The sequence below is a fragment of the Trachemys scripta genome, chromosome 2, assembly GCF_013100865.1.
Source record: "Trachemys scripta elegans isolate TJP31775 chromosome 2, CAS_Tse_1.0, whole genome shotgun sequence".
In the NCBI taxonomy this organism is placed as follows: Eukaryota; Metazoa; Chordata; order Testudines; family Emydidae; genus Trachemys; species Trachemys scripta.
In genome coordinates, this window is record NC_048299.1 from 179862512 (window position 1) to 179876567 (window position 14056).

Below are 14056 nucleotides of genomic sequence, written 5' to 3' on the forward strand. Positions count from 1 at the left end.
CACCATCTAAATCCCCTTTGTTTTACCTAGTCCGTCATTGTCCAGGTCATTTAAGTGTACATCTCCTCCAAAGCGAGAGAACCTCCTGTCCCCACTGAAAGTGCTGAGCAAAGACGGTTTGGCACCATCTGTCAAGTCATACATCAGAACAGTTCCAGCTTGGTGCAGTACTGAGGATATAAATGCAATCCTAGACGTGCTGTCTGAAAGAAGCCAGGGTGACAGAATTAAACCCTCAGATGTGTACACTCACAGGAATAGGCTTAGTACATGCAGTGTACTAACAGTAGGTAATACTGGCATTATCAAATATATGAACAAAATGAAAACATACTGACTGGACAAAAAACTATCAAATACTTCATTATTTCTACTCCAGTTACAATGTTAGTTCTACATTGAAAAAAATCAGTGTTCAAGAACACGTATCAAGTGTGTGCTCCTAAGTTATATAGTGACTCTTGACCATTTAATTATGCTGTCATTGGTGCCAAGGAATTTATGGCCTAATAATGAATCAGTTACATAAATAATGTGTTGAGAACGCACTTAACAAAAGTCTGTTCCATACAAAAATCTTGCCCTAAACTAATCTGAGGCTCTAGCAGCTGGGGCTGTGCAAAGTATACCAGGCACTTTAGGATACCCATAGGGAGAGCATCATATATAGCACTCATAAATTCAATGTGACTATTAAGTCCATTTTCTAGCTTGCTGTAATTAGCTTAGTTTACCAATCACTTGAGACATAGATAATGCCTCGCTAAAGGGTTTCAGTTTCCAGAACAACATACCAGAGGTAGGTGCACCCACCACCAACACTTCTCTTGGAATTCCAGCCACAGACATGAAGCCACTGGCCAATGACGAACCCAGTTTGCCCCTGTCCTGTTGATTGTTAAACACATCAGTTGCACAGAATACCATTTTGCTTCACATAGTTCATACCTGTAAATTCCCAGCATACTAAAGAAAAGGTCCTACCATGTCTCCAGTTACGGAAAACCAGCTTAGTGTGCTTGGTGGGTTATATCCATACACCTTTCCAACACTCTGTTTGGTATCCAATGAGCTGTAGCAACCTAGACTGGAACACACAATATTATTTTCAATCAAAGTAATAACTTGAAATGTATTTTGTAGATACATACAGCATTGCGTGTATGCAGAATATTGTTTTCTTTCATTGTGTGCAAAATGCTGTTCTGGTAATTATTCTCATTCTTGTTTCTAATTAGAATTACAGTAGAACCTCAAAGTTATGACCTCAGGAATGGAGGTTGTTCTTGTGACGTTGCACTCTATATGATTTTATGAAAATATGCTGATGAGTGTGAATATAATGTAACTAAAATATGCTTTATGCAAAAGGTCTCGTGTAAGGTATCATTACAAAGCTTATAATCTACTGAGTGTGGTCATCCTATTTGTATGAATGTATCTATATCTGAAACTAGAAATATGAAATATAACTCATATATTTATGAGTGGGCCATTAATGGTGGTTTGGAATCTTGATGGGTCCCATTAACCAGGACAACTGACTGTAGATGTCTCTGTTTTACTTGTCAGTCTTCCTGTATACATGTGTGCTGGCAAGTGGGTAATGAAGTCTTACAGTGACATGTGATCGTGTCATCTGAACTGGAATCCATCTTTAACCTGGTGCTTTTTCAGTGAGAAGGAGGGGTGGGAACCCAGAGAGGGACAAAGGATTCCCGCCTTATGCAAAAGATATATAAGTGGGTGGAACAGAACAAAGGGGGCGGCCATCATGAGAAATCCCCTAGCTACCACCTGAGCTGGAACAAGGGCTGTACCAAGGGAAAGGATTGTGCCCAGACTAGGAAGGTGTCCAGTTTGTGAAAGAAATTTATTGAAACATCTCTGAGGATGAGATTTTATCTGTATTCAGTTTTATTACTGTACTAGGCTTAGACATGCGTGTTTTATTTTATTTTGCTTAGTAATTCACTTCGTTCTGTCTGCTATTACTTGGAACCACTTAAATCCTACTTTCTGTATTTAATAAAATAACTTTTTACTTATTAATTAACCCAGAGTATGTATTAATACCTGGGGGGGGCAAACAGCTGTGTATATCTCTCTATCAGTGTTATAGAGGGTGAACAATTTATGAGTTTACCCTGTATAAGCTTTATACAGGGTAAAACAGATTTATTTGGGGGTTTGGGCCCCATTGGGCATTGGGCATCTGAGTGTTAAAGACAGGAACACTTCTTAACCTGCTTTTAGTTAAGTCTGCAGCTTTGGGGCATGTGGTTCAGACCCTGAGTCTGTGTTGGAGCAGACTGGTGTGGCTGGCTCAACAAGACAGGGTGCTGGAGTCCCAAGCTGGCAGGGAAAGCAGGGGCAGAAGTAGTCTTGGCACATCAGTTGGCAGCCCCAAGGGAGTTTCTGTGATCCAACCCGTCACAGTTGTCAACTCTGAACAAAACACTGTGGTGGTTCTTTCAAAAGTTTACAACTGAACATTGACTTAATTCAGCTTTGAAACTTTACTATGCAGAAGTAAAATGCTGCTTTCCATTTTTTTTTAGTAGTTTATGTTTAACACAGCACTGTACTGTATTTGCTGTCTCTGCTGCTGCCTGACTATGACTTCCAGTTCCAAATGAGGTGTGTGGTTGATTAGTCCATTCATAACTCTGGTGTTCATAACTCTGAAGTTCTATTGTAAGATCTTTCAGAAAAGAGACTTTGTCCACCTTTATATTTGTACATCACTTAGCACAATGGGGCCCCGGTCAAGAGGCTTGTAGGTATTACTCGGTATAGTTAATTACCATTGTAGGATTGTTTAGGATTGCCTCTATGCTGGCATTTTTAAAAATTATAAAAAGACCCCGAAGAATTTGTTTTTGATGAAGAGTCATAATAAAGACCAACTGCTTTGAAAAAGGAGTTAAAAATTTTGAATTTACTAATCTGAAGTTTCCTCTAAATATGACTATTATTTTCCCCAAAGAGTGGAGTTCCACAGGTAAACTTACTGAAACAATTTTATTCTACTGTAGATCTTAAAGACTATAGAAAAAAAAAGACAGGTTGTGAAAGGAACTGTGTTATGATCATGTACAACTCCCAAATAAAAGAGAAACACACCCAATACAGCTCTTCCAGGTAGGGCTTCCAATCAGCAGTAAGGTTTTGTTCTTCAACTGGTGACTAACAAGTGAATATCCAAACCAGGCATAGTTCTTTTCCCCCTTCACCATCCAGTTGGCATCCTCTACTGACAGCAGCTCTGACAGATAGGATCAAACCAGGCAAAGGTTAAGTCGGGATGTTCACCAAGGATAGAACATTGATTATCAGTTTCTGGAACATACCACATTTCAATCTAGCAATAGACACATTTGTTTTGATTGGGTTACTCTTCCCAGGGTATGGTACCAGTTATTACTAATTTCATCATACACTGTGTTTGGTGGCAAAGCAGTACTCAGCAGCTGTGTTTGTGGTGAAATCTTGGCTCTAAGTCACCCCAACACGACCTATGGGATGCTTTCAACTTCTAAAGGCAGGTATACAAGAGATATCGAACCAGTTTGAATGGAACTGAAATGTCTTCACTAGGATGGAGATAAAACTGAAGCCATTTATCTGAATCCAAAATTCAAATAAATGATATCTTAATTCAAGTCACTGCTGGGTTTTGGTTTTTCGCAGACTTCAGCTGACAAGTTTTGTGAATTCAAAATCATTGCCCAGTTGCTTCCATCCTTATATGAAATAGATATGGGTCAAATTTAGTACAATTTAGCTGAAAGCCTTCCCCATCTACAAACACCGGTTTTGAAAACAATGGGACTCTGATCTAAATTTAATTATGCAAAAACCAAACCTCAGCTGATGAAGTTTTGCACCCCTACATATTCACACTGACTTTCTCCAGCTCTTTTCTTCAATCTTTTTCTAGCTCACATCTCTTCCCGTCCCACAATAATCCAGTTTGACCCATACCCTTTAGTTACAGTGCTCACTTGCAGCATTCCCTTTTTGCCACATGAAGGAGCTCTTAGCACGAATGATCTTGTGGTACTCTCAGGCCCTTGCCAATCTGAGAGAAAATCCAGTTAGACCCCTCCTGATGCAAGGGGCTACCATCACTACCTGGCAGCACTGGTTGATAAGCATTCCTTCCACACTGTCGGCCATTCATTTCTGTTTCACAGCCAAGTTCTGTAGTTTTCTGCAAGCATTAAACAGCTCTTGCTGTTGACTTTAATAGCACTACTACTCATCTAAGTAAAGTTATACACATGCTCAAGTGTTTGCAGGTCCAGGGCCTAAATTCTTAGGAAACTGTTTTCTCCTACCCCCATTCTTATGATGTACACTTCTGTTTGCCTTGAGTTGGGAATTATGTGCACTAACCTTGGAATTAATACTTATACAATTAGGCTGAGGTGCAAAATTACCTACTTAACATACAAGGTGCTTACAATATTATTGCATTACTAGGCTGACTTTTGTTAATCAATCATCAAATACTCAGAAATACAGGAATAAATTCATTTTAAATTTTCTTCAGCTGGGACAGTAGAAATCCAGGTAAGGCAATATAAATACCAGAAACCTATTTTTACGTATTTATTTCTTTACTTCTAGAGTGCACATAAACCTTTCAAGAATCTGTGACAATTAATAGATTGCTCAGGTTTCACATAACAAAGGATTCAAATTAAAACAAAAGTGTCAAATTAAAACCACAAGTATAGCCACGTAAAATATGGAAATGTCAATTTTACTCAGTAAATATTACCTTTGTCACTCCTGTTGAAGTGAGAATAAAATGCAACTACAAATCCTCTCTGCTTCCCACCGCCAGGTGCATAAGGAGAACCGGCAACCAGATCAGACTTTCCATCCCCATCAATATCAGCAGCCAGCAGTGACCAGCCAAGGTTACAGAATGTGTGCTGCAAGAGACAATATCTCAATCAAAACTTTAAAGTGGAAAGCAGAATTGTAATTGCCAACTTGCTTTGTTATGTTACTTTAGATCTCTTCTAAAGAGTTAATTTTGAATATACCTGATCAATCACCTTCCCATCTTGTAACCACGTTGTTTGGGTTTTTTTAAAAAATAATTGGAGAATAGGAAGTCCATTTCCTGGTGTACATGCACTCAAAGAGACATGACCATTCGACAAAGAGACAAGGCAGAAGTGCAATGAGGCATTTGTTTTTAATGTGTGGCCTATGACAAATGCACAAATATATATTCCCTTGCAATTACAGGGGTTGATTTTGACATCCTTTCTCACGGTGAGTAGTAAGGGGATAGCAATGCCCCAGATCCTTAAAGGTATTTAGACACCTAACTCCCACTGATTTCAATAGAAGTTAGGTGTTTAAATACCTTGAGGATCTGGGCCAACATCTCTACAGTATCCCCAGTAATGGAGGCTTGAGAATAGCAGTGTGGACAGACTGTTCCCCCCCTCTGCCTCCACCTGCCATTTGACTTCAGGGATACTGTCCTGAAGCACGCGGTAGTAAAATTGAACCTCTGGTCCTGGACAATTGAAGGTCTGCAGAATGTAGACAGCTCATCTTAACAGAAGCCTTATGAAAAAGGCTCTAAACAGCAGTTATTGCACCTGACTTTCCATGTCATATGAACTGTGTCATGTTTCCTTTCTACTGCCACTGATAACCTTGTGGTCCCCGTGTAACTGTAAAAATTAGTTTGTCTGTCTCATATGCATCCCCCAGATAACAGCCTGAAAGGATAGGACAATACTGAATAAAATGGTACCATGATCTGCCCCCCTCCTTCAGTCCCCAATTCTGCAGTTTTGGATTATCCTTCTTACTGTTAAATGTACTGTACCTGGCAAATTATGGTAATGTTTGGCCAAGGTGACAAGCCTCTTCCTGTAGTGCCCAGATATACATACACAGCACCCTAAACAGTGGGGGGAGGAAACCTTTGAGAATGTATACACCAATGCCAAATATGGACTTAATAATACAAGTTAGAGAAACTACTAATTCTGGGAAGACCATTAGTTAGGCTGCATTTTTCTTACTATCAGAGCCCACATAGTATAGTGTGTCTTCCACCCCAAACCTAAGAATTAAATGTGATGACCAAATCATCCATCTAGAGTTTCAGGTGGGGAGGGGAGGGGAAGAAGAATCAACATGCTCGTTTCAACAGATAAGGGAGTTTTCATTATGTTACTTGATAAGGACAATAGGCAATATCATTAATATAAATAAACCATGCATGCAGCTTGCAGTGTAGTTCTCAGGAACTTAAGGCAATGGTACAGACTGTAGGTAACAAGAGATGTGTAGTATCAAATTTTCCAAACTTGAAGGCTAATGTAAGCACTTAAATCCATATTTAGGCAGCTAATAAGCACCACCTGATTTTCCAGAAGTGCTGAGCAGCTCGAACACCCACTGACTTATATGGGGGCTGCTCGGGGCATTTCTGAAAAATCAGACCACTTATTTAGGCACCGAAATATAGCTCTTCATCCCTAAGTTGAGGCAGTCAAGTTTGAGAATTTGGGCTGTAGTTTGTATTAGGCAATTTGATAAAGCAATACTGGCAACCAAGGTACATGTAAACATAGCAGCCATTATCCCACTGCAAGATGACACTGACTGGAAAAATATAGGAAAGATCTGATGCAGTATGTCAGTTCTATGAATGGTGGGTGAAGATTACCTATACATATAGCTGGCTACATAGGTCAAGTATAAGTATTGACTGAGGCTGTAACACAAGTAGAGAATCAACAGGCTTAGGGCCTGTAACGTAAAACAGCTTAGCATAACAAATCAAGGCCTATGGTTTTGCTTGACATAAATAACTGACAGGCAAGTGACTTTAAGTCACAAGATGAAACATAGCAGTAAATAAAAGTAAGTCAGTTGACATGTGTGAAGTGAGAAACCACGTAAGTTACTGATTTTTTAAGAAGGTATGTTTAAGCAATATGTATAATCTGTTTAACTGAAGCTCACACGGTTTGACAGCAGTAATATTATGGCAACCAATTGACGTAAATGCTCATGAATATGATGTACCCAGTTAATTAACCTATAGAAACTGGGAACTCCAACATAAGTAGGGCGTGGAAATTCAGATAAGGAAAAGGGGCTGAACCCCATATGAATATTTCTCCTGGGGGGATTCTGCGGCCATGTGGGGGTGCAGAATTCATATGGCCCACATTTTTCTGTCTCCCATCAACATAGCATAGTGTGGACCCCACAGTAAGCAGAGCTAAGTACGTCGACTTCAGCTACGTTATTCATGTAGCTGAAGTTGCGTAACTTAGATCGAGCTCTCCCCATTGACAAGGCCTCCGCGTTTACAAAACAAGATCTAGTTTGGGAACCACCAGCAAGCTGCCAGCTTATTCACCCTGAGTAATGTGAGAGGTTTGCTCTTTAATGCTGTTATTTGTAACATAAACAAACAAACCAACCAGATGTTGTTTTAAATGAAGGGCTCTTACTGTATAAGTGAGATTCTGTGATCCTACAGAAGGTGCTCCCACCGCTAAGTCTGGTACTCCATCCTCATTGAAGTCCAGTACTGCTATGGCAGAACCGAACCTGCCTGAAGGCTGAGAAGACACATGTCACACTCATGCAGCTAAGTAACATTTAAAAACAATAAAACTAAATCTTGGTGTCTGCCTCCTCGAGAATTTTTTGTAGAACAAACATCCTATGAAATAGCTGGAAATCCAGAACTGACAAAAAACCATCTCACAGTTCTTAGATTGTCAGTATTATTTACTCTTAAAAGAGCAGCTGAATAAACAGATTGTCCTGTACAGATGCACAGTACCAATATCTGAAGTGAGTACATGTGGGAGTGGTTTGTTTTGTTTTGACAGAGAGGGAGAGTTTAAAAAAAACCATAACATGTTTGGTCTTAGCTCATTAATCTCATTATGACACTGTTGTCTCTTCGCAGGTTTTATTTTTCATTTAGGTGATGCTTAGACTACCCGCTGTTACTATCATTGTGTCTGTGAACCAATAACATTTATGTTAAAAAAGCAGAAGACACCTCACGACTCAAACATATTTGCTTTAGACACTATTGTACTTAAAGGGTGTGTGTGTATGTGTCTTTCTGTTTCTTACTAAGATGCTTACAACAAAGCATGATCTTTATATTACTCAATATATCATCATCTAGTCCTACTGGTCAATCTCAAGCCAAAGTCACTCCCCACCCTCTGTCACATCACAGCATAGCATTTCACAGAAACCATTTGCATTGTTAGTAAACTGACTAATAGAAACTGATTTCAGAGTGATAGCCATGTTAGTCTGTATCAGCAAAAACCACGAGGAGTACTTGTGGCACCTTAGAGACTAACAAATTTATATGGGCATAAGCTTTCGTGGGCTAGAACCCACTTCATCAGATGCATGGAGTGGAAAATACAGTAGCAGGTATAGTTATATATAGTACATGAAAAAATGGGAGTTGCCTTACCAGGTGGGGGATCAGTCTAACGAGACAATTCAATTAACAGTAGAATACCAAGGGAGGAAAAATCACTTTTGTAGTGGTAATGAGGGTGGCCCATTTCAAACAGTTGACAAGAAGGTGTGAGTAACAGTAGGGGGAAATTAGTATGGTAAAATTAGGTTTTGTAAGGACTCATCCACTCCCAGTCTTTATTCAGGCCTAATTTGATGGTGTCTAGTTTGCAAATTCATTCCAGTTCTGCAGTTTCACGTTGTTTTTCAATTTTTTTGTTGAAAATTGCCACTTTTAAGTCTGTTATTGACTTCCACTCCATGCATCTGATGAAGTGGGTTCTAGCCCACGAAAGCTTATGCCCAAATAAATTTGCTAGTCTCTAAGGTGCCACAAGGCCTCCTCGTTGTTTTTGCTAATAGAAACTGAGTAATTTATGTGACTTCCTGTTCTGTTTTGTATCCTGAGGAGATGTGAATCCACAAAGAACACCTCCAATAGGTAGGTGGGAGATTCCTAAACATGTATAGCACTTAAACAATGCGCCTCATCCTCCCCAAGCCCAGTGGAAATAGGTACTGAGCTCTCAAGACTCAAATTCGTAAGTTGTGGGGTTCCCAGCTCCTTCAATGGCCTAAGCAGTATTATAGCTACTAAGCAGTAGCAGTATTATAGCTATTATACCTAAGCAGTATTATAGCTACTACAATCAGAGGCACTATAGAAAAACTAAGATAAATAGCCCCGCGTATGCAAAAAGAAGCCAAGGGCAGTTTTCGGCCCAACTATGCAGTGGCCCAGTAGCCATGTATAGATTCCTCCACCTCAGTGTCAGTTAAGGGTCCCAGTTTGTTTTAGTGTTACTTTGCCTGGTGGAGAGAAGAGTAAACAGATCATTTTTAATGCAGCCACAAGGATCTTTCCTAATAACAGGGATTGTTTTTCTTTAAATGCACATAACGTCCTGGTTTACAGGAGAGACATTTCAGAAACCATGACAACTCTTTGTGAGAAAAAAATTAACAGCACCACTGATCAGTCAAGGGAAGGATAAAGAGCACTGACCTTTTAATAAAAAATAAAGGCAAATTGTTTTAAATGACAAATATCTGACTTGATTCCCCACCTGACAACCCTCCAGCACTTGATCTGCTTCCTTGTCTAGATCCATGTTTACTGGAGGCAAACCTGACCGATTACTGTAGATTATGTACACCTGTCCTATCTGAACACGGCCCAATCTGCTGTATCCTGGTGCTCCAACCACTAGATCCTCATAACCATCTTGGTTTAAGTCACCTGAGGCCATTGCCCTGTATACCAAAGGAGAAAACAAAAGCATAGCATCAATTACCACATTGGTTCAGCAAATGGAAACATTCACATTTCAAAGCTAACTGGTCACTTTCACCATTTCTTAATCCTAAGAGTCTGTAAAGCCATTTTCCAAGTGATTTAAACTTATTGACTCTCAGACCTATTCTGTTGAACTAAACAGATTAGAGTCTCTGAGGTGCAGCTTCCATTAACATTGCTGTGATCTGCCTAGATTGCCATCAGATAGTGTTCTTATTTACTGAACTGTACCACTTAGCAGCCACCAAGCAGCATCAAACAAAGAACCATGACAGAGTGCTGCTCACATCTGCCATGATTTCTGCCTCAATTTCTGATCTGTTCATTTGACTTGGTTTGGTGAGGCTCAGTTACTTGATGGAGCTCACAGAGGTTGACAGAGAAAGAACAAACTGGCATTTATATAGTAATTTTTTTGTATTAAATACTGATAAAGGGTGCCAGATTAACAGCCCTGGAGCCTTACGTCTCCAGTTTTTGTCCCAGAGCAGATACAGCAAGATTAGCACCATTGCAAACTTCCTCCATCTCTCTTCTCCATTGCGTGTCTGCCATAATCAGGATGGAGGAGAAGAGAGAGGGTAGGTATCATTCTCCATGCTGAATCAGTCCTTCATTTCTCTACTAAAAATGCTACCAAGAATACCAATTAGTATCAACTGGGACAACCCGTTCATGTCACATAAGCTATTAAATGGTCATCAGATGGTAATGATGGTCCCAAGTCATGTTGTTCAGATCCAGACCCAAATCTGGATCCAAGCTTTCCCAAAGTTTGTACATAATCAGATTTAGTTTTGGTCTTATTCATTAGACGGGGCTAGCCACAAAGTTTGGATCTAGATCTGAACATTTCCAAGCACTGGGGTTATCTGGAACCAGGGTTTTGCTTTGGATCAAACTTTGATCATGACTTTCAACCAGTACGGATGTGGTCAGCAGTAAACCAGTGCCCCCAAATCAAAAAGGTTCCATATCTCAATACCTCACAGCAATGTCAAGCTAAAGTAAGTTGTTCTGCAGCTGACAACATTTGCATCCTGGTTAACATGGCCCATAAGTGTATCTTTAAAATCTCTTCAAGGAATAAAGATTTAATACTTTAACTGCTGCTTAAAATATTCACAAATGAGGAGAGAGGGAAAGGAAAAAGAAGAGAAATCTGCACCAACCATCCAAGCCTGGCATAGGGTGATTTCAGAAAGTATGAGGCTGTGGGCTTGAAGACGTGGTTAGAGGATTGCTGATGCGTGACTGCAAACGCTCTCCTGACAGTCTTTCCAAAAGCACTATTAATAAAGTGAAGAGATTCCTGAAAGAAAGTAATATTTCAAGAAATATGGGAATAATAATATAACATAAACAAACACCCACAGTGTATTTTCCTTACCAATAGGAACTCTGAACAAATAAGGACCTGATCCAAACCCCATGCAGGTCAGTGGGAGTCTTTACATTGATCTCAGTTACTCCTGGGGGAATTCTGTGCCAAAAAAATTAAAAATTCTGCACACACTATTTTAAAATTCTGCAAAATTCTGCATATTTTATTTGTCAAAATAACAATATAATCACACTGGTTTCTATTATTTTGGTAATTTATTTAAACTACAATATAATGGATGAAGAATGGGAGTGGGGAGCATTGGAGGAAATCCTCCAAACCCCTTGCCTAATAGTAATGTAGCTAGGTTTGACCCTATATTTCTAGTTGGTAGTCAACAAATATATGCAGCCATATGCTTGGGGTTACATTATAGGCAACTGAAGAGCAAGTGAGGGCTGGGGAATCAAACTCACAATTTATATTGGCTACTGACCATCTCCAGAAAGGTAAGTAGCAAACAGTTCATGGAGCACATTTTGATAGGAAATTTTTTCAGTCCAAATATTTAGACCAGTTGTAATCACTAAAGCACAATAAGCATTTATAAGGCCATACTGTCCTTTACACCACTGTGGCAAAGTAAAGGAGCCTTAAGACTTTTACACCTGTTTTATATTCCTGGGGGAATGGGAACAATTCACTAAGCAGGCAAGCTGCTACATTCTGCTCTGCCTGAGGGAACAGAGCATGTCCCATACTGACTTCCTCAGAAACACCCTGAAGCCCTGCCCCTCCACATTGAGCATGCTGCAATAGCGAGTGAGAGGGATAAAGTGTGTCTCTCTCACTCTCTCACATGCACGACTGCCAAGGCAGTCTCCCTTGGCAGTGATTTACGTTACAACTGGCTGCTCCAGGCACCCAAACCAACCTGCCTGCGCTGCTGGAGAGGGGCGTGTGACTGCTCTTGCAGCTTGCCTTTGCTTCCCTATCAGAAGTCATTTTTCTGCAGGGAAGCAAAGAAATCTGCAGGGGACATGAATTCTAGGCACATGCAGTGACACAACATTCCCCCAGGAGTATGACTCAGTGGACATTGGATCAGGCCCTTAGTGCTGCTTCAGAAAGAGGCAGAACCCTAACAAATCCAAAGCACAACTGGCCAAGAATGCACTAAGAGTAGGATTCCTTCTTGACCTGTGAGGGTGACCAGCTGCTGCTATGAAGCATGAATATTAAAGACATACTGTAATATCATTATATACAACAATATAACGGCTGTTCACCATCTGGAGACTCTCTTCCATCCTGCAATGTACCAGACTGAGGAACTAAAACAATTTATGGCAGATCCAAATTTTGCATGGCCCATCTATCTCCCCTTGCACTATTGATCTAAAAAGACTTACAGTTGCCCAGGACTGCATATTGAAATAAACTCCTTTCTCCGTATAATTTATATTCTTTTCAATTGTTTTTGTGAGTGAAGAAGTCATCCTCTTGTGCTGTTCCTTTTTGGACTCTCTAATTCTGTTGAGATAAAGAGGCAGTAATAATTAGAAATGTTGCTGAGGGGACCGTTAACAAGATAAACCCATTAAATGGAATTTAATGACTGGACTGACGATTTTATGCCATGATTATATAATGAGAAAAGGTGAAGATCATGCCATATGCTATTCAGATGGCCATTTAGCCAAATTTATAATAAAAAGATCTTAGAACCAGGTTCACTACTGAGTTACATCAGTTTAACTTCATTGAAGTTAGTGGAACTATGCCAGTTAACAGCAGCTGAGAATCTAGTATTACCTATTACATCAGTATCATTAGGTGTTTTCCCCTCATTACCAGTATTATTTTGGCTGGTACACTATAAATGTGTAAGAACAACATTCAAACTATGTTGTCTACAGATGGATTTGAATTGTGATATTGTACACTAGTCACTTGAACCTGAGTATTGAAATTCTTTTCTTTTAAAGCCATAAGCATACAAATTCTTTTATGAGTTATTAATGATCTCTACAGCAGTAATACATAGACAAGCAAATAAATGATTTGTTAATGTTATTACTAGAGTATATTTCTAAAATACTCACTTGCCTTTCCTCAGACTAGTAAATCCATTGCCATACACATATTAGACCAAATCCTGCTCCAATTTGTACTCTATTGAAGTCAATGGAGTTGCAAGGAATGTAAGTTAGGATTACAGAACATTTAATTGTCTCCCTTGACTAAGACTGGAAGCAACCAAGGGAAACAAATAAAATAAAAAGCGAATCTCTTCTCACTTGAAATCCAAAATAAGAAAGTGATAAGATAAAGGTAGGGCAGCTCTCAGACCTCCAGGCTTCCCCAAAATGTGAGATTTATAACCATATCTACCTGTCAAGCAAAAATCCCTAGTCTTTTTCAGTTTGTGCATGGGGCATTGGTTGTTTGTTTACTAGTGAGGGTGAAGAGGTTTATGCACAAATGGGAAGCACAGCCCTCAAAGGAAACTCCTACTCCTCTGCCATCTTGCTTTCTCTCGCTACTTCTATTTGCTGATCCTCTTCCCTATCTCTATCAATTTTCTTTTTCTCTCCCCACTACTTGTTATCTCTCTGTGACCCTTTCTCTATGCTGTGCTGCCCCATACCACTCCATTGCCTCGATACCAGTTAGATGCAAACTGAAGTGAATTACATATGAAAGCTTCAGATATACAGGCTGAGAAAACTCTGAATCTTTTTGTTATCTAAACTGAATATGTGATCATGGATTTTAGATGTATCTTGAATGTAATTCCCAGGATTAATTATGAATTCTTGGAATAAAAATATACCCCTTAGAGTGTGGATTTTTGTGGAATGATCTGAATTCTTATGATC

General features: G+C 39.6%; 1 protein-coding gene across 2 annotated transcripts in view; it reads right to left on the reverse strand.

Annotated features, from left to right (window-relative positions):
• GPLD1 (glycosylphosphatidylinositol specific phospholipase D1) overlaps positions 1-14056 on the reverse strand; it is a 34170-nt gene that overhangs the window by 3049 nt on the left and 17065 nt on the right. For both annotated transcript variants that reach the window (XM_034762424.1, XM_034762423.1), the window contains exons 12-21: positions 12587-12707; positions 11023-11162; positions 9621-9807; positions 7509-7619; positions 5864-5938; positions 4790-4946; positions 3127-3268; positions 985-1087; positions 795-888; positions 27-203 (exon numbers count right to left, since the gene is read on the reverse strand). In XM_034762424.1, the coding sequence (XP_034618315.1) occupies positions 27-203; positions 795-888; positions 985-1087; positions 3127-3268; positions 4790-4946; positions 5864-5938; positions 7509-7619; positions 9621-9807; positions 11023-11162; positions 12587-12707 (1307 nt within the window). The remainder of the gene's footprint in view (positions 1-26; positions 204-794; positions 889-984; positions 1088-3126; positions 3269-4789; positions 4947-5863; positions 5939-7508; positions 7620-9620; positions 9808-11022; positions 11163-12586; positions 12708-14056) is intronic.